Source organism: Malaclemys terrapin, chromosome 1 (assembly GCF_027887155.1).
Source record: "Malaclemys terrapin pileata isolate rMalTer1 chromosome 1, rMalTer1.hap1, whole genome shotgun sequence".
Classification (NCBI taxonomy): Eukaryota; Metazoa; Chordata; order Testudines; family Emydidae; genus Malaclemys; species Malaclemys terrapin.
The window spans coordinates 230,421,323-230,441,323 of record NC_071505.1 but is presented as its reverse complement, the minus strand read 5'-3'; the positions used below and the strand labels follow the sequence as shown (position 1 = coordinate 230,441,323).

The 20,001-nt window shown below is 48.4% G+C and overlaps 1 protein-coding gene across 2 annotated transcripts in view; it reads left to right on the top strand.

The window, feature by feature from the left end:
* LOC128825879 (cohesin subunit SA-2-like) overlaps positions 1 to 13,385 on the top strand; it is a 92,772-nt gene extending 79,387 nt beyond the window's left edge. For both annotated transcript variants that reach the window (XM_054008737.1, XM_054008729.1), the window contains exons 31-34: positions 639 to 829; positions 1,825 to 1,999; positions 3,442 to 3,541; positions 4,540 to 13,385. In XM_054008737.1, the coding sequence (XP_053864712.1) occupies positions 639 to 829; positions 1,825 to 1,999; positions 3,442 to 3,541; positions 4,540 to 4,782 (709 nt within the window). In that variant the 3' untranslated portion in view covers positions 4,783 to 13,385. The remainder of the gene's footprint in view (positions 1 to 638; positions 830 to 1,824; positions 2,000 to 3,441; positions 3,542 to 4,539) is intronic.
* Positions 13,386 to 20,001: the final 6,616 nt, after the last annotated feature.

The following is a 20,001-nucleotide window of genomic DNA, read 5'->3' as shown; positions in this document are numbered from 1 at the left end:
TTATGAAAATAATTATTATATAATTACTTGTATTAAAATTTATAAAATGTTCACGGTGTGTGTGTTCTAATGTGAGATCTGGTTTAGCAGGGCTGGCTGGATTGGAAGTGATGAGCTGTAGCTTGAAGGGATTGAGCCCCTCCCCCCCACCCCCGTTCCTAATTCTGCGTTCTGATGCAACATTTTGTCTTGCTGTTAAATCAAAGGGAATGCCTCTCAGTTGGGTTTCCCTCCGCTCTGCCGTTGAAGAGGCAGGACTAGACCTTTCAGTTGCTGGGGAGGGGTTATCTTGCAAGAGAACAACCCAGTAAATTGCTTCCTGGCAGCAGCAACAAGCCGTTACTTTCCCTGTGCTAGAGTGTAGGAAATTGTACTAAAAGATGGATGTGGCTCTGTAATTATTGGGAATCAAACGTTGTTTGTAATGTTCTGAGCAATCTTTCAGCTTCGGAAGCACACGCACCGATTTGTTTTCCTGGAAGGGGGAGCCAGGCCCTCCCTCTTTCTGTTGCTTGATGGATCTGGTTCTGCCTCCCCAATTACTGAGCAGAGGGGAAAAAAACCAAGCGTAGGAAGGGCTAGCCTAGATAGCTACAGAAGAGACTTTGATTTTTCTTATACTTCTCATTTTTCCCCAGGTACAGTTACCTGCAGAGGTATATAACAGAGCCAGCATCTTGCAGAGGAGATGAATGGCACCCGTTAGTGTGGTACAGGAACTCTTTGCTGGCAAATGAAGAGGAGGAGAATTCTGTTATCAGCAGTTTAAGAGAATGGTCACCCACAAGCAGATCTAAGACATCTTCTTTTAAAAGGAAACTGTCGAATGGTATGAAAGTTCCACCAGCTTGTTAAATCTGATTGGTTGTTTCCTCAGTAAAAATGGATTTCTTAACAGATCGCATTAATATACTGCAGTGCATGGGCTGTTGTAGACTTGCCATTCTAAACCCTATATTTTTTCCCTTCAGAGTTGTTGTTTTCATCATTCACTAGAGAGAGGCTTGGTCCTGTGATCTGAGTATGGGAGCCAGAAACTCTCGAGTTCTGTTCTAGTCCCTGCTGTCATTCACGCCTTCTGTAGCCTTGAGCCAGTCACTTAACCTCCCTGCTTCAGTTTCTCCATGTCTAAATAGGGATAATATTACTTGACTCCACACAGTGGTATTGGGAGGATTAGATACATTTTATGAAGCCCTCTGATAATGAAAACAGTTATTTATAGAACTGCTAAAGATAGATTCTTAGTGTTGCCATTTTGGGATGTATTCTGTTAGGAGAAACAAAGGGAATCCTCTCCAGAGCATCCTTTAATTCCTCCTTTCTGGCTCTCAGCCATTCTCAGGGCTGTGCTTTGCACACCTTCCTTCATCTGAGGAGTTGATGGGACTCCCTTCGGAGCCCAGTATCTATGGGGACATGGGGTGTTGCAGCAGCACGTCACAATGGTGGTCTGCCTTTCCAGAGGGGCTACGTGCACAGTCTGTGCAGCACTGACAATGCCCTCTGGTCTGGGGAGGAAGAGTCAGAGCCCAGAAATCTAAGCTGGAGATCTCATGCACGCTGTGCAAAATCAGCCACTGAGCCACTGGCCCGGCCGTCATTTTTGTTTTTTTGTATAGATTTTAGCTGGGTCATTCAACACAGTGGAATTTTAAAATGAATGCTTTGCTCAGAGTGTCCCCATGAATTTAGCTTCCACAATGACTGCACCCATTGTAACGAATGCTGCTTTTTCCTCTCTGTCAAGCTGTTTGAAGTATTCTTCTCTCAATGTCTCGGAGAGCGAGGATGAAGAATAGTGCTATTGATTGTCTGTTACAGGGTCCCTGCCTGAAACCAGCCACACTGAGACAACAAACAAGACTCCAGACGTCCTGTGCACTCCAGAACTCACTGCTGCAGCAGGGAAAAGCAAAAAGAAGTTAAAGTCTCAAGATACAAGTCTCCAAGAATGTCTGCCATTCTTTGGTCCAGTGGGACTGAGCAGAAGACATAGGTAAGGGAAAAATGGTTTACAAGCCCCTGCGAGAGCTGGGATTTTTCAAATATGCAGACTGCAAAACTGTGTGCAATTGCTGCAGTGTCTTGGGGCTGGTCTACACTGCGGGGGGTGAGGGGGGATCGATCTAAGATACGCAACTTCAGCTACAAGACTAGTGTAGCTGAAGTCGACGTATCTTAGATCGACTTACCTTGCATCCTCACAGCGCGGGATCGATGGCCGCGGCTCCCCCGTCGACTCCACTTCCGCCTCTCGCCCTGGTGGAGTTCCGGAGTCGACGGGGAGCGCGTTCAGGGATCGATTTATCGCATCTAGATGAGACGTGATAAATCGATCCCCGATAGATCGATTACTACCCCCCAATCCGGCAGGTAGTGAAGATGTACCCTTACAGTCCCCGCCTTGGGGAACTCCTTGTGTTCTCAGTGCTGCCACAGAGCAGTTGCCTGGGGCCATACGCTCCTCCTGATTCTATCTTTCAACTTCTGTGTTCTCCTCTTGGACTTAGAGGAAGTGAATAACCCTCCCCCCTACCCACCCAGACTTCCCTCGTCCTATAGGCAGCTGAAGAAGGAAGAGGAGGCTTCCTGCCTGACTTCTATAGTTCCCAGTCCCCTTAAAAGGGCTGCAGAGGGAAGAATGGGGCTTTCCAGTCCCCTCACCTCAGATTTGAATCACTCCCTAACCTTTTGTGGGGAGCAAAGGGGGCTTCCCAGGTACCAGTTACTACCCAGCCCTGTGTTTGGGAATGAGGAAGGGTTGTTTCTCTATCCCACCCACCCCCAGCTCCTCTTTACTCCTAAGAGAGGAATTGGAGAAGGAGACACCATCCGCTGCTGTGTTACTGGTGAATTCCTTCCTGCAGGGCCTGAGGCCAAGTGTGTGGGAGCTCCACACAGAACATGTCATAATGGAGGAAGTGCCCAACACCTTCAACAGAATAGGGCCTCTGGCTAGACTCCATGTGCCATCCAGTGCACCAAGGAAACACACAGACAAACAAAGCAATATTTTCTCTGTAATATCTCGGGTACAGAAATCTGAGATGTCACTTGTCAGGTTAAAAGGGAAAAAACAAACTCCAGACAGAAATGCAATTTTCAGGGTGACAGTGCCCACTTTCCTTAAATGGATTTACTGGACACACTCATAGGTGGTTTGTTTTATTTTTATTTTTTTTTACACTTTTTGGTTGTTTGATGCCAAGTTGCATGAATCAAAATTCATTTTTATCAGAATATAATGAAGCTCTTCCTCCACTTTGGGCCTAAGACTTTATGCAAGAATCCTAAAAGCAACTTGTATCATGTGCATGCAGTCTTTAAAATCTGCCCTCCCTTTTAGCACCGCAAGCAAAAGGCATCCTAAGTAGAACCTCCGTCAAAGGGAAGTGTGTTTCCAGGCCAGGAACTAAACTACTCGGCTTTTCATTCCAGCGAAGATGTGATCAAGGCAGAAGACTTCTCAGCAGATGGTGGAGCAGAAGACGGAGCAGAAGATGTAGGCGAAGATGTGGATGTTGTTGGCGCAGACCAGGTAATGGTTATTTAGGGGCTGCTGTGTGGAGAGGGAGAAAAGTGATAGTACATAACCCAACAAGCCTGTCTGTTAAACTCATGTCTTCGCTCTATTGTGTACCCTACTCCCCTTTACAGCTGCTAGAAGGGGGAGGAAGAAAGACTTTGCATTTTCCCCCCAACCCTAGCTTGACATGGGTCCTTCCTTCTCTTGCTTGTCCTTGGAGCCTCTCCTAGTAGCATCTAGGCCCTGTTATGTACATTAACAGCTGTCAAAGATCTTTCAAGAGAAGGGACCATTTCCCCCCTACATACTTGGAAGGCACTTGCTTATGAGCAGATGGCTCTTCCTGGTCTACAAAAGGGACACATTTTACCCTTTAGGGTAGCAGAGTAATGTCCAACCAAGCCCCCTAAATATAAACATTGCCTTTCAGAAAATCCCATTTAATCCTATTTCTTTATCAAGATGAATTGAGAGTATCAAGTTTCCCATGCTGCAACTGCTAACCTTACTAACCCCTTGAAGCAGGTGAGCAAACTACCTTCTCTGCCTTGCTTTAAGGCAGTGGTCCCCAAACTTTTGAGAGTTGTGTCCCCTTCCCCCCCCCCCGTTACCCCTGTCTGTGCCCCCCCTGCCCTCCAGGGCCGGGAGTGGGGCTGCAGCTCTGAGTGGGGGGATGTGGACAGGGGTAAGGAGGTCAGAAGGCGCTCCCTCCCCCCCCCGTGGGGGCTGGCCTGGGCCTGCTGGGCCCCCTTGAACGTTCCTCTGCACCCCCCAGGGGGGTGTGCCCCACAGTTTGGCGACTTCTGCTTTAAGGGTTAGTGAGGTCTGTAGGTTAGAAGGTGTGCATTTCCTTTAGGTTGTTCTCATTATAACCCTCTTTTTAGACACTGTATTGGACAGCATTTTTGGAGGTGGTGCAGGCAGAATTGATTTATAAATGCCTTTTTTCCCCTTGTGGTTCTTTCCAGCCTTCCCAGATATGTTCATTATGGGACTTTTTTGACTTTCAGGTATGTGATGGGGTGTATCAACCCTGCACACGGCCAACAGGTGCTGACCAATCACTGGAGACCGCACACCCTCACTCCTGTTACACAGGCTCCAGGTGGAGGGGACAGATAAAAGGAGGCCGCACAGGTCAGTCGGGGCTGCTGGAAGAGAAGGAAGGACGTGTGCTGCTGGCTGCTGCAGAGAAACTGTTGACTCACCAGGCTCTTGGGACCATGGACTCGGACTACGCTGCGGATGACTAGCTGGCCATGGAGCCTGACAGGGATGCTGAGCCACTGCCAGCTGAGGAGATGCCTGAGATGGTCTTTATGGTAGAAAGTGACCCAGGGAATGTGTTAGGAGCCGTGGCTTGAACCCTTAATATGGAGTTTACCAGCTTTCCAGGGCCCTGGGTTGGAACCCAGTGGAGTAATTTGGGCCTGGGTTTCCCTAGCCCTGCACTTACGAGTAGGAGTGGCTACTAGGGACTCCTGATTTAGACTAATTGTTCACTCTGTCCTGTCCAGAGGGTCAGAGCCTCTGACTGTCCTTAACAGTCGAGTCCTTTTAAGAGGGCCAAGAAGGGGAGGACTCAATGATAAAACTCCATGGCCAGTATGGATCCCAAAATTGGTGCTGGAAAACCAGCCGCAGCAGTCAACCCAACAACAACAGGCCCAGCTGCTGCAGCAAATGACCAAGCAACAACAATAGATGGCCCAGCACCAAGAACAACAGCAGCAGATCAAGGAGTTAGCAGCACAGCACCAAGTCCAACAGAAGCGCCTGGTTCAGCATATGGTGGTGCTCCTACAACTGTCTGGGCTGCCCAGAGCCACCACGTCGGGCCGAGGGACAGAGAACACTTGTCAGGGTTACCGGTGAGACTTGCCAACATTGGGCTTGGGGATGACCCAGAGGCCTTCTTGGTCATGTTTGAGTGAGTCACCACCATGATTTGCTGGCCTCCTGAGCACTGGGCTACCCTAGTGGCCCCATTCTTGACCGAGACCGCACAGATCGCCTACCAGAACCCTAGACCCTACCGATGCAGTTGATTAAGCCAAAGTGAAGGCAGTCATCTTGGACCACACCGGGGTTAACCCCAAGACGGTCCATCAGCGATTTCGAAGGGAGAGATACCCTCCCCAGAGCTTGACCTCAGGCAGTGGCTCAGCAATTCAGGGACTAGTGCTGGCAGTGGTTGGATCCTGAGAAGCTGATGGGAACGTGAGTGTCAGAGGCTGTCATCTTGGAACAGTTTACGCAGATCCTTCCTCCTGTGGGGAAGGAGTGTATACATCGACCCCATCTAACGACTCTTACGGAGGCAGTATCTCTGATGGAAGATTACTTAGCCACAGAGGGTCCTGGACTACAGGCACCTAAACCTGGGAGTTGTAGGAGGGACCCGTGCAAGAGACAGTACAAATCCAAAGAAGGATTAGATCTGGGCTGCGTATAGTAGCCCTAAACCCTGGAGCTGCCCAGAACCCCAGCATGAGACCCTGGGAGGGGGAAACTCCACCCGGCAGGCTTGGACCATCATGAGACAACCCTGCAATGGAGCCAACAAAGAACAGATGTTCTGAGTGTGACTAGGAGGGTCACTTCAGACGCAATTGCTCCTTTATGGATTGTAACGATGGCCAAGCACAGGCCCGCAGACCCGGAGAGAGCCTGCCCGAACTTTTGATTATTGTGCTGGTCAACGGTACCCCAGTAACAAGTCTGGTCAACTCAGGGTACAGCCAGACACTCATACAGGTCAACCTAGGGAAGTCACTGGACTGGACAGAGGCCCCTATATATCTCCAGTGCATCCATGGGGATGTACGGCCATACCTGCCACTAAGGTGAAGCCGGAGGTTGACGGTCACAAGGAAACGTGCCGGGTCGGTCTGGCCATGACAGTAGCATAAACCGTGATCCTGGGATGGGACTGGCAGTGGGTTGGGAAGGTCATGAATGAGTGGGGAGACCAAATGCCAGCGGAAACAAATCAGAGACCACATTTGAGGGGGCTCTTAGGCCAAAAGGAGACTGGAGGGAGAGCCCCCTGACCAATCGGAAGGCCCTGGATCATACTCTGTCGAGACGGTGGTGCCAGAGGAAGTCAGGCTAATTGTTGAAGGAGATTTTATGAGGGAGCAGAGAGAAGACCCCATGTTGAGTCGTGCATGGGAACAAGTGACCAACCCCAAGGAGGAGGGGGTGCCAACCAATGGTTACCCCAGGGGCTCTGTTTCGAGATCCACAATGACCATTTATACTGGATAATCTGAGATCCACAAACCCAGTAGTTACTCCAACAGCTGCTGCTATCTGAGAGGTTCCGACGAGGTCTGCTGCAGCTAGCCCACTCGTTGCCCTGGGCCAGCCACCTGGGACGAGAGAAGACTTTACACTGAATGGCCCTTAGATTCTTTTGGCCTGGCATTCACAAGGAGGTGAGTGATTTTTTCCTCGTGTCTGGAATGCCAATGTGCTGGCCCTAAATGAATCCCCAAGGGCACCCCTAATCTGGCTCCCAGTGGTGGGAGTACCTTTTGAGAGAATCAGTATCGGCCTGATGGGACCTCTGGAGAAAAGTGGGTCAGGGTTCCACCACATATTGGTAGTGGTAGACTTCATGACTCTTTACCCCAAAGCCATGCTGCTGCAGTCAACTATCACACCATAGCAATGGAACTTCTGAAAATATTTGCCTCGGTCGTGGTATTGAGGGAGATACTAACATACCGGGGAATCAACTTTTCATTGCAATAAATGGAGGATTTGTGCAGGCTATTTAACATTTGTTCCCTGAAGATCTCCGTCTACCACCCACAAAACTGATGGTTTAGTAGAATGGTAACGAGACTTTGAAATCCGTTCTCCATAAGTTCATCGATGATGACCAGCGACACCGGGACAAACTGCTACTTGCGTTGTAGTTCGTGGAAGGTGCCCCAAGTATCCACAGGATTTTCTCCATTTGAACTGCTATATGGGAGGCAACTCAGAGGTATCCTGGACCTCCTCCGAGAGATCTGGGAGGAGGAGGAGTCTCGGATCAGAGGGTCGGTCCTGTATATATTACAGAAGGCTCGGAGCATTGGCTCACAAAAACTTGATAAAAGCCCAGCAGTCTGAGGAGCAACGATAGAACTGGGGGACCCAGCTCTGGACCTCAGAACCTGGTGACTGAGTGCTATTGTTGCTCTCCTCCTCCAAGTCCAAGCTGTGGGCCAAGTGGCAGGGAACATTTGAGGTGACCCAAAGAGTCGGGCCGGTAGACTATGAAGTTCTCTTACCCAGGTGATGACAAAGCACTCGAGTCTATCATATCAACCTCTTAATGGCTTGAAAGGCCCAAGAGGGCTTATTGATCGTCCCCCCCACCCCTCCAAACAAGAATTGGGGCCAATACTATTGAGGCCCCCCCCCCTCCCCCCGAGTTAACAACAATATCCATCATAGAATATCAAGGTTGGAAGGGACCTCAGGAGGTCATCTGGTCCAACCCCCTAAAATAAAGATATCCTATCTCCTAGAACTGGAAGAGTCATTGAGTCCAGCCCCCTGCTTTCACTAGCAGGACCAAGTACTGATTTTGCCCTAAGTGGCCCCCTCAAGAATTGAACTCACAACCCTGGGTTTAGCAGGCCAATGCTCAAACCACTGAGCTATCCCTCCCCTCTGATGGGATCATGGACGATCACCGACCAGAGACTGACAGGGACGCTGAGCTGCTGCCAGCTGAGGAGATGCTTAAGATAGCCTTTATGGTAGGAAGTGACCCAGGGAATGTGTTAGGAGCTGAGGCTTGAACCCTTAATAGGGAGTTCACTGGCTTCATAGGGCCTTGGGTTGGAACCTGGTAGAGTAGGGTGGGTGCAGGTTCCCCTATCCCCACCCCCCCCACAGTTGCCACTAGGCATTGCTACTAGGGACTCCTGATTTAGACTGATTGTTCACTCTGTCCTGCCTAGAGGGTCAGAGCCCCAACTGTTATTGTTTGCCCTGGCCAGGAGCCCCAGGGGCTACAGACTGAGTGTTTGCTTTACCCACCCCAGGGACTATGGCCTGTTTGTTTTCTCTGCCCCTGGATTGTGATTGTTGACTCAACGAGAAATCCCAACAACTGTGTGTTGGGGTACATTAACCCTGCACTGGGCAAACAAGGATGGCTCTGCTTGACATGCTGAGCCCCTGTGACAAGGTACTTCTACTCTAGAGTGGAACAGATTATTTGCTTTTGCATTTGAGTGGGTTTTTTCTTCTTCAGGGTCTTTGATGGTTCTTCTCCAGTGAGAATAGTGGCAGGAATGTCCCTGAACCTGTGCTACTGGGATCACAAGTTCTGTGGATAGGTAGTGGAACTGCAACTTTTTCATTTTCATCCAGTCATTTGGTAGATGCTGCATCTGCCCTGTGGCAAATTGCCGGCACTACTATGATGGGTCTCGCGCTTTCTCTTCTTTGGGGGGGTTGTTCAGGGCACTGTTTCTTATCCCCTGAGCTAGGATATTAACTGCCCCACTAGTGTCCTAGAGGAGTGGAGTGGAGAGGAAGGGACCGGGGCCCACCCTCTACTCCAGGTCCCAGCCCAGGGGCCCTAGGGATAGCAGTAAACCACTTGAACTAGCGGTTCCTTCCCCTGGGCTACTTCCCTGTCCTGCCCTTCAGCTTGTGGGGGCTTCCTGCCCTCCCTCTGCACAAGCCAGGTGTCCCTTTACCTAGGGTCTTGATCTTTTTAGCCCACCGTAGCACTTCTCCAAACTTTCCTCTGCTTCCCTCCAAACTATTCTCTGCTCCAACACCAATCCACTATCCTCTGCTTCAACTCCTTCCCCCCTCTGATTAAAAAAAACCCTGCTTCAATCAGGTGACTGGCTTCAGGTGCTTTAATTAATCTATAGCAAACTTTCTTCCCTCTACAACGAATAAGGCTCTCTTCTAACCCTCTCTTGCTGCCCTCTGGCCATGCTGTATCACAGTCCCCATAGTTCACACACTAGCCTCAAGCCTTTCGCATTATAGCAATGTCTCCCTTCCTCTGTTGAAGATGAAGTATAGTGCTCTCCTGCGCCAGTCAGGTCAGAGTGGTGAAGTGAAATATCACTCCAAGTGAGCTCAGATTCTTAGTTCTGATATCAGGCTTGCATCCTATACAATGTTTTTTTTACTAACATGACTTATTTGAACATTTTTGTTTACATGGAGTTGTGGAGGAGCAGATGGGAGAAAAGAAAGATTAAGAACATGTTGCCATTTTCTGTGCAAGCTGGACATCTGGTTAGCTGAAAAAATTTGTTTTCCATTTTTGAGTGATGGTTCCTACATGTATTCCAAACATAGGGGTGCGCATGTGCACCAGGTGTCTGAGCTGGTAGGTTTTCTTAGCAGTGTTCATTGAACCCCACATGTGTTGTGCATCACCTTGTGCTGGCAGCTGAGGGTATGATAGGTTGTGCAGGTCAATAGGTCTCCAGCTCACTGCATGGCCCGAGTTGGAACCTTACAGGAGCATTAGGACCTGTATCGAAGTGGAGGGGCTTCCAGTGCCAGAACTGTGACCCTGCCTCCTGCGCCTCCTCTTCCCCCTGAGGCCCTGTCCCTGGCCAGGCTGGAAGCCAGAGCCGGCTGTGGTGGTGGGACCATATCCCCTCTCCCCCCACAGAGCTGGCCTGAGACACTCTCCCAAGTCATATCCCCTCCCCTTGCAGAGCTAGTCCGAGCCCCTCCTCCCCTGTACAGGGCTGGCCTGAGCCCCACTGCTCACTCACTGCCCCTTTTTGGCAAAACTGGGCATTTGTCTCGTTTGCTTTTGCCAATTAATGATCACTGGGTCACCAGATAGAGACTCATCTTCTGAGTTGGAGAGTGGGTCATACTCCTCTCATCCAAGGAGTTGCTTCCACCACTCTCCCAGTCACTCCTACTCTACCATGGACCTAGGCACAGGGATGCCATTGAGTGCTTGGCCTAAAGGTCACTGGGGACCTATGCCCATGGAGTGGCCTAGTGGGAACACATGGGGTTTCCCCCCGATTTTGGGGTCTTATTAAAGACACTCCAGTTCAGTGGCCTCCAAAAGAAGAGAACCGCTTGCAAAATCCTACTGGGAAGTAGGAAGCCCTCCGCCAGGGCCACCTACCTTGCAACATGGAAGCGGTTCTCCATCCAGTTTCTCTAAGATTTGAAGAGGGTTTACCTCCAGGTTAGAGATACCTCCTCTGTCCCCTCCGGGACTTGAACCTTGTCCTGTCAAAGCTTACAGGTCCTTTGTTTGAACTGCTAGCAACTTACTTGTTGTTGCATCTTTCCTGGAAAGCGGCCTTCCTGTTGGCTGTCACTTCAGCCAGAAGAGTTTCACAGATCTGGGCTGTCACATCGGAGCCCCCATAGATGGTCTTTTTAAAGGACAAAGTCTAGCTGTGACCACACGCATCATTCCTTCCAGTGGTCATCTCACAATTCCATTGCAGTCAAGCAGTATTTCTGCCGGTTTTCTACCCTAAGCCACATACAAATAGAGAGGAACAGTGCCTCCACTTATTGGATGTTTGGCTGGCCTTGGCTTTCTACACATAAACCATTCCACAGATCTACTCAGCTGTTCATAGCGATAGCAGAAAGAATGAAAGGTCTCCTCATCTCTGCACAGAGAATCTCATTGTAGATTACCTCTTGTATAGGGGCATATTACAAACTCGTGAACATCTCACCCCCAGCTAATCTAACGGCTCACTCCACAAGGTCTCAAGCCCCCCCACTGCTTTTCTAGCACATCTCCCTTCCGTGACCTGCCCTCCTAGTCCTCTACATCAGAGTTGGATGGAAAGAAGGAAATGAGGGTTGTGGGGTCAGCTGGATGCTTTATACTGGTGCTGTGAGTACATGGCACAAGAGGGTGTTTGAGCTGCTCCAACGGGTGTCACGAAAGGAAAAATGTCCAGCCACTGTGCTCAGGGCATGCGTACATCTACAGCGGAATAGACTCGTGCAACACATCTTGACGGATAACAGTTACAGAAGGTTAGTCACCATTTTTTTTAACCTGTCGAGACCCGTAAACCTCCTCCCATGGCGGTCCATGTTGTTTCTGGGGGCCATCTTGCCCTATTTTCTCACAATTTGGGCAAGATCACCATGGACTGTTGGGTACTGGAGATCATCCACTGCGAATACACATTCAGATTTCTCTCTTGCTCCCATCAGCCCTTCCTCTGACCAGCCCGAGTGGACCCTTTCAAGCAATGCATTCTCCAGCAAGAAGCAGATGCCCTTCTCGTGAAGGGAGCCATAGAGCAAATACCACCTCCCTACCTGGGAAGAGGCTTTTGTTCTCCATACTTCCTCATCCCAAAGGGCAGACACACTGCCCCATTCTCGACCTTTGACTATTGAATATCTTTATCAGGAAATCCAAATTCCACATGGTGATGTTGGCATCAATTATCCCCTCTTTCCCTCAGGGGGACCTGGTTCATGGCTCTCGACATGAAGGATGCCTACGTCCATAGAATCGTAGAATATCAGGGTTGGAAGGGACCTCAGGAGGTCATCTAGTCCAACCCCCTGCTCAAAGCAGGATCAATTCCCAACTAAATCATCCCAGCCAGGGCTTTGTCAAGCCTGACCGTAAAAACCTCTAAGGAAGGAGATTCCACCACCTCCCTAGGTAACCCATTCCAGTGCTTCACCACCCTCCTAGTGAAAATTTTTTTCCTAATATCCCACCTAAACCAGCCCATACTTCTTTGAAACCATTACTCCTTGTTCTGTCATCAGGTACCACTGAGAACAGTCTAGATCCATCCTCTTTGGAACCCCCTTTCAGGTAGTTGAAAGCATCTATCAAATCCTCCCTCATTCTTCTCTTCTGCAGACTAAACAATCCCAGTTCCCTCAGCCTCTCCTTATAAGTCATGTGCTCCAGCCCCCTCATAATTTTTGTTGCCCTCCGTTGGACTCTTTCCAATTTTTCCATATCCTTCTTGTAGTGTGAGGCCCAAAACTGGACACAGTACTCCAGATGAGGCCTCACCAATGTCGAATAGAAGGGAATGATCACATCCCTCGATCTGCTGGCAATGCCCCTACTTATACAGCCCAAAATGCCGTTAGCCTTCTTGGCAACAAGGGCACACACTGTTGACTCATATCCAGCTTCTCGTCCACTGTGACCCCCAAGTCCTTTTCTGCAGAACTGCTTCCTAGCCATTCGGTCCCTAGTCTGTAACAGTGAATGGGATTCTTCCATCTTAAGTGGAGGACTTGCACTTGTCCTTGTTGAACCTCATCAGGTTTCTTTTGGCCCAATCCTCTAACTTGTCTAGGTCCCACTGTATCCTATCCCTACCCTCCGGCGTATCTACCACTCCTCCCAGTTTAGTGTCATCTGCAAACTTGCTGAGAGTGCAGTCCACGCCATCCTCCAAGATCATTAATGAAGATATTGAACAAAACTGACCCCAGGACCGACCCTTGGGGCACTCCGCTTGAAACCGGCTGCCAACTAGACATGGAGCCGTTGATCACTATCTGTTGAGCCCGACGATCTAGCCAGCTTTCTATCCACCTTATAGTCCATTCATCCAGCCCATACTTCTTTAACTTGCTGGCAAGAATACTGTGGGAGACTGTATCAAAAGCTTTGCTAAAGTCAAGGAATAACACATCCACTGCTTTCCCCTCATCCACAGAGCCAGTTATCTCCTCATAGAAGGCAATTAGATTAGTCAGGCATGACTTGCCCTTGGTGAATCCATGCTGACTGTTCCTCTCCTCTAAGTGCTTCAGAATTGATTCCTTGAGGACCTGCTCCATGATTATTCCAGGGACTGAAGTGAGGCCGATTGGCCTGTAGTTCCCTGGATCCTCCTCCTCCCCCCCCCCACCTTTTTTTTTTTTTTTTTTTTTTTTATAAAGATGGGCACTACATTAGCCTTTTTCCAGTCATCCGGGACCTCCCCCGATCGCCATGAGTTTTCAAAGATAATGGCCAATGGCTCTACAATCACATCCGCCAACTCCTTTAGCACCCTCGGATGCAGTGCATCGGCCCCATGGACTTGTGCTCGTCTAGTTTTTCTAAATAGTCTCGAACCACTTCTTTCTCCACAGAGGGCTGGTCACCTTCTCCCCATACTGTGCTGCCCAGTGCAGCAGTCTGGGAGCTGATCTTGTTCGTGAAAACAGGCAAAAAAATCATTGAGTGCATTAGCTCTTTCCACATCCTCGGTCACTAAGTTGCCTCCCTCATTCAGTAAGGGGCCCACACTTTCCTAGACTTTCTTCTTGTTGCTAACATACCTGAAGAAACCCTTCTTGTTACTCTTAACATCTCTTGCTAGCTGCAACTCCAAGTGTGATTTGGCCTTCCTGATTTCACTCCTGCATGCCTGAGCAATATTTTTATACTCTTCCCTGGTCATTTGTCCAATCTTCCACTTCTTGTAAGCTTCTTTTTTGTGTTTAAGATCAGCAAGGATTTCACTGTTAAGCCAAGCTGGTCACCTGCCCTATTTACTGTTCTTTCTACACATTGGGATGTTTTTTTTCCTGCAACCTCAATAAGGATTCTTTAAAATTCTTTAAAATGTCCATATCGAGATTCATCCAGTCCACTGGAAATTTCTCTGTTTCCATGTAGGACACCACCAACAACAACTCCGGGTCATCCCTTTCTACATAGCGGTGGCTTGCCGGGTCTTTGCAAAGGTCCTCACCGTTGTCGTGGCACAGATACACTGCCTCTGCTACTGGTGTACCCCTACCGGAATGACTGGCTCCTTGTTGCGACAAGAACTCATCACTGCCATCCTAACCCTTTGCGCAGTCCTGATGTTTTTAGGTATTTGCATCAACAAGGAGAAGTCGGTGCTCATATCTATGCAGACAATCAACTTTATTCAGGCGCAGCTTGACTCCATCACAGCATGAGCCTGCCTTCTGGCAGACCACTTTGCAATGCTGATGGCCATAATTATAGACCTACGCCACAATCCATGCATCATGGTTCGCTGTTCAGGTTCTCCCATCAGCATCATGGTTCTCCCTCCTTGGACATATGGCAGCCTGTACCTCCTTGACACAGTGTGCACATCTGCACTTGCATTGCTTCCAAAGCAGGGACTGCTTGGAGGCCAGACTCATTGTGCCCCAGTGCTGGCCTCCCTCGCCTGGAAGACCAACCCTTCCAAGGTCATGGTCGGTACCCCCTTCATCCCCCCCACATGCCACCATCACCACAGATGCCTCCTTTGCGGGTTGGGGGCACACCTGGACCATCACACAGCCCAAGGTGTCTGGATGCCTCAAGAGGTCAGGATGCATATAAACATGCTAGAACTGAGGGCAGTCCATTTGGTGTGCCAGGCATTTCTTCCTCTCTGTTTCTGCCATGTTCAATTCCTCTCAGATAACATTGCAGCAGTTGTGTACATCAAAAAGCAGGGCAGCACCAAGTCTCTCTCCCTCTGCTCCGAATCCATCCACCTGTTACGTGGTGGTTGATGCACCACTTCCACACTTCAAGCCACCTATCTCCCGGCACTCAAAATTCCCTGGCCGACATGCTCAGCGGGACTCTCTACATCAGTGATGACTGGGAGCTACATGATGGCATATTCCAATATCTCTTCCACCAATGGGGCATCCCATGCTGGGATCTCTTTGCCACTCATGAGAACTGCAAGCTGCCCCTTTATTATTCCAGGGAAGTCTTACGGAAAGACTTGCAGGGTGATGCTGTTCTCCTCCCCCGGTCGGATGACCTCTGCTATGCCTTCCCCCCCCCCCCCCCCCCCCCGCAAGTACTACACAAGGTCCACCAGGACTGAGCTACCATAATATCCATATCCCCGTTCTGGCCCCATCAGTTTTCGTTTAGAGACCTCTCCACCTTTGCCCACTGCCAGATCTACTCACACAAAATTGGGGGACAATCCGCCATCCCAATCCCATCCCAATCCCAATCTGGGCCCTTTTCACCTCACAATCTGGTAGTTGGATGGGGGTGCTCCACCCTGGTTTGGTAAATCCTTACTCAGAGCAGGAGAGTATCCATCAGAGCATGCTACCGAGCTACATGGAAACACTTCACCTCATGGCCAACCTACATCACCACCCACCGAGTACAATATCCATACCTCTTATCATTGACTACCCTCAATCTCAAAACATCAGGCCTTGCCCTCAGCACTATACAGGTCCACCTGGCAGTGCTCAGTGCCTTTCTCCTCCCAGTAGATGGCGCCTCTGTGTTTACACACTCTACCACTGTCGGTTGTATGAAGGGTCTCCTCAACACTTTCCAGCCAGTACTCAAGCCCACTTCCCCATGGGACCTTAATCTTTTGTTCTCTCACCCTCACAAAGCCTCCCTTTGAACTGCTGGCAACATGCTCCATCTCTCCATGAAGGTGATGTTCTTGGTCGCCATCATCTCAGCTTGACTGGTCAGTGCACTGGTGGCCATGATGACTGACCTCTCCCCCCCTCCCAGTGTTCCACAAGGATAAAGTTTCCTTACGGCTACACCCTAAATTCCTCCAAAGGTAGTGTTGGAGTTCCACCTCAATCAGTCCATCCACCTACCTGTTTTCTGTCCCAAACCACATATTTCCCAAGCAGACAGAGTCCTTTATTCCCTCAATGTCTGCCACGCACTAGCATTCTATCTATGCAGGACTCACTCCTTCCGCACATTGCTGAAACTTTTTCTGGCTACTGCTGATCTCTCCAAGAGCCAACCCTTCCCAACGAATCTCCAAATGGGTCTCCAGGTGCATCCGCAAATACTACACACAATCCAATGTGTAGCCACCAGACAGTCACTCTCTACAAGCAGCCATGTCGGCCTGCCTTGTGGATGTCTCCTGGCAAGCTATCTGTTGCACAGCAACATGGCACTCCAGCCACACATTCACGTCCCAATATGCCATCACCCAAGCAATTGCTGCGGATGCAGCAGTAGACCATGCCGTACTGCAGACGGCACTTCCTAGCTCATTCTCGCACCCTGCTCCACACTGATCACCGCTTGCTACTCACCCACTTTTGGAATGCATGTAGGGCCCATCACTCAAAGAAGTGGTTACTTACCTGTAACTCGGGGTTCTTTGAGATGTGTGGTCCCTATTTGTATTCCAGTACCTGCTCTCCATCGCTTCTACTGCGGACTGGACTACTCAGTGGTAAGAGGGACATAGAGAGGTGTTGACCCACACCTATTATACCCTGGTCTCTGAGCACGACAGGACGCACAATGCATGTGTGGTTCAATAAACACTGCTAAGAAAACCTTCTGGCTCAGGCATGCAGCACATGTGTGCACCCCTCCCCATGTTTGGAATACAAATAGGGACCACACATCTCAAAGTACCTCCTCTTCCTGGTACTGGCCTCCAAGTCAACTGGACCAAGATCTTTGGATATTACTAGCTAAATAGCAAATGACACTCCAGCCAAATCTCCAGCTTTAGCAATGCAACTGGAAGCAGTTGTTACCATTATGGTAAATCGCTATAGTGTTACTTCTGACATGGCTACTGTGAGGCTTCTGGTAATATGGGAGTTAGGAACTCTGAACGTAATTGATTTCCTCTTTTCTACTTATTAGCTTGGGAATTTTTATAAAAGACATCAGGCTTGTTTAAATATAGTCACTAAATGTAGAGCTTGTAAGACAATTTTCATCAAAATGTTGGGTGGGGCAACATTCTGCTGGGCACTAACTCAGAAGAGCTGTGAGGCAACCAAGTCAGTTCCAAAATCCATTATCCGCAAGTGGCAGAATGCGCAATTACTATAGAGGGAACACAACAAGCCTACTCCTAGGGATTGTATCCTGCCTTCCTGTTCCAGAAGAACAAGGTAACTAGTCATGGGGGTTGGACGGGCGTGTGAGAGACGGGGAGAGAGAGGGAACAGATGCCAGGAGAACATTTATATGTGCAATGGAATTTGCTGTTTCTCAGATTTGTACTAGAAAAACAACAGTTGAAGAATACAGTGTAAATGTAGACTAGAGACTTTTAAAGAGTAATGTTTTTTCCACTGAGTATTTAAAATTGTTTTAGTCACTGATGCTATCAGATTTTTTACCTGTTCATTGGAAAGGTGAACTGATCCCTAAAAGGCAGCTTGAGAGATCCAGTTGCTCCTGAACCTTCATCTTTCCTGTGCTCTCTAAATTGCACTGGGTTTTTCTGACCAGCTTTGTTAATTTCAGATTTGTTTTTTTTCCTTGTTTGATTGCTAACTGTAAAAATAAACAGTGTCAAAACCAAACTGGTCCCGCTTTCTTTTTTTAAGTTACTTCATTTAAAGAGTATTGTATGTTTGCAGTGAAGAATTAAGTGAACCAGTGCCCAAAGCCCCCGCTCTCGCCTACTCAACTGCCAAAACCCACTGGCTTGCATTTCCTATTTCTCCCTTCCCCAGAACACTTCTGTAATCAATGCAAGCACCTTAAAATGGAAAATTTAAGGTCAGTAAGATAGAAATTTAAAACTCTGCCCGTTGCTGAATGCACCTGAATCTGCCACTGGCTTTCCAGGGTGCTGCCATGTTCAGCAAGAGCAGGTTAGAGCACAGAAGGGCATAGCCCTACGTATAGCCAAATAACTTAGTTCAAGTATAGGGTGAGTTATACATTTAACTTCTGTCACACTCTCTTCTTCCATACCTTACTGCTTGGGCAGCAGGACTTTATTCTTCTCTGCTAGACAGTTCACATGTAGCTGTAGAGGCCTTCAGGGTCCAAATCCCCATTGTTAGAGGAGGCCAGGGATGGCATTTGCTATGATAAGGCTACTCCAGCCAAACCTCTGAAGCAGTGAAACAGCTGCTCAGGCTGTGTAAGTTTAGGAGATAGCAGTTGCAATTCCAAGGTATGTATGAGGAGAAATACAGCTATGGAGATGAGCTAAGAGCTGGGTGGTGGTTTTGCATGTCCCCTTTGGGGCACTGTTTCTAGAGCATATATTTAAGTTTACATAGCAGGACAGTGCAGAACAGTCCATTAGCCATTTCTGCAACAAATCTGGAAAATGAGACATTAGCAACCCCAGCATCCTACTTTACCCTACAAGTGACAGATGTAACCAAAAAGAAAAAAAAATTTTTTTCAGGCCACGTGTTAAGTTGAGTTTTTGTAATTGATGCTTTAGCAAAGGCAAGACTACGCTATACACACAATTACATTTGGCAGGCATTTTGGTATAGTCACCTCACTGATTGCATAGTCCATGCTGGACTTGCTTTCACAAACATGAAAATAGCAGCCCAAGACAGATTTACCTTCCTAAGGAAAACACAAAGGTGAGTACTATGAGGCAAGTATTTACATAACATCCTTTTGTGCTGGGGCAGTCTTCCATTCTGAGCTGGTGGATCAGGTTCAGTTACAGTTAGAAACATGACCTCACCACAAGTATCTAGCTGATGAACTAGATAATTCACTATAGCTAGAAATAGCATCCTTGCTAGGCCCACCCTGCACAAGACATGTCCAGACACATTAAATTGGTGAACTAAAAAGATTTGCATTGTGTGGACTCAGTATCTCATCCCTTCTGTTTATTGTAGCCCTGCAAAGTTTCGACAGCTATAGGACAGTATACTGACTTTTAATTTGGTTCATTTATTATTAGAAATAAGTTCCAACAGGAAGACCAAATTCTACCTTCAGTTACATCTGTATAGACTCATTGAAGAGAATGGGGACTGAGTGTACAAATATAATTAAAAGTAGGATTTGGCCTGTAGGAGGAGAGGTTACTTACCCGTCCAGTAGTTGTAGTTCAAAATACATTGTCCGTATGGATGTTCCACTGTGGCTGTGCCTTCTTGGAGATTTTTAGTTAGTAGCATCCACATGTCCGTGCCAGACAGTATATTGGAAGGGGGGGGACCCACTATCATTCCATTTCCTTCTCAACCACGCAGTCCAGACAGAGGAAGACTCAGAAGCAGAGGGGAAAGGAAGGCGGGTAATGGAGCACCCACCGGGACAAAACATCTTGAAGAACTCCAGTTTCTGTACAGATAAGTAACTGCTCCTTCAAATTATTGTCCTCAAATTAGGTGAGTCCCGAGCAGTGCCCCCATTATGGAGATGGATGCTGAGACATTCGGCAGAATTTGGAGAACATCTGCACGTGGGGCTGTATCTGCTCCGAAGCATGAAGGATAGCATAATGCTAGGAAAAGATGTGCAGATGACTAGGTGATAGCTTTGCAAATGTCTGCAATTGGTATGTTCTTAAGTAGGGCTAGAAAAGTGGATTATACCCTCTTGGGATGGGCGATCAGAAGTTTTGTAACACGTTAAGATGCATCCTGATAGAAAATCTATGTGGAAATCAAAGCTCCCTTCATTCTTCCTGCAAAGGAGACAGACTCTAGGGGAGGATCTAAAGGGTTTAGTCCTGTCAAGATAGAAGGCACATCCGCAGTATGGAGACTGGCTTATTTCCTTCACATAT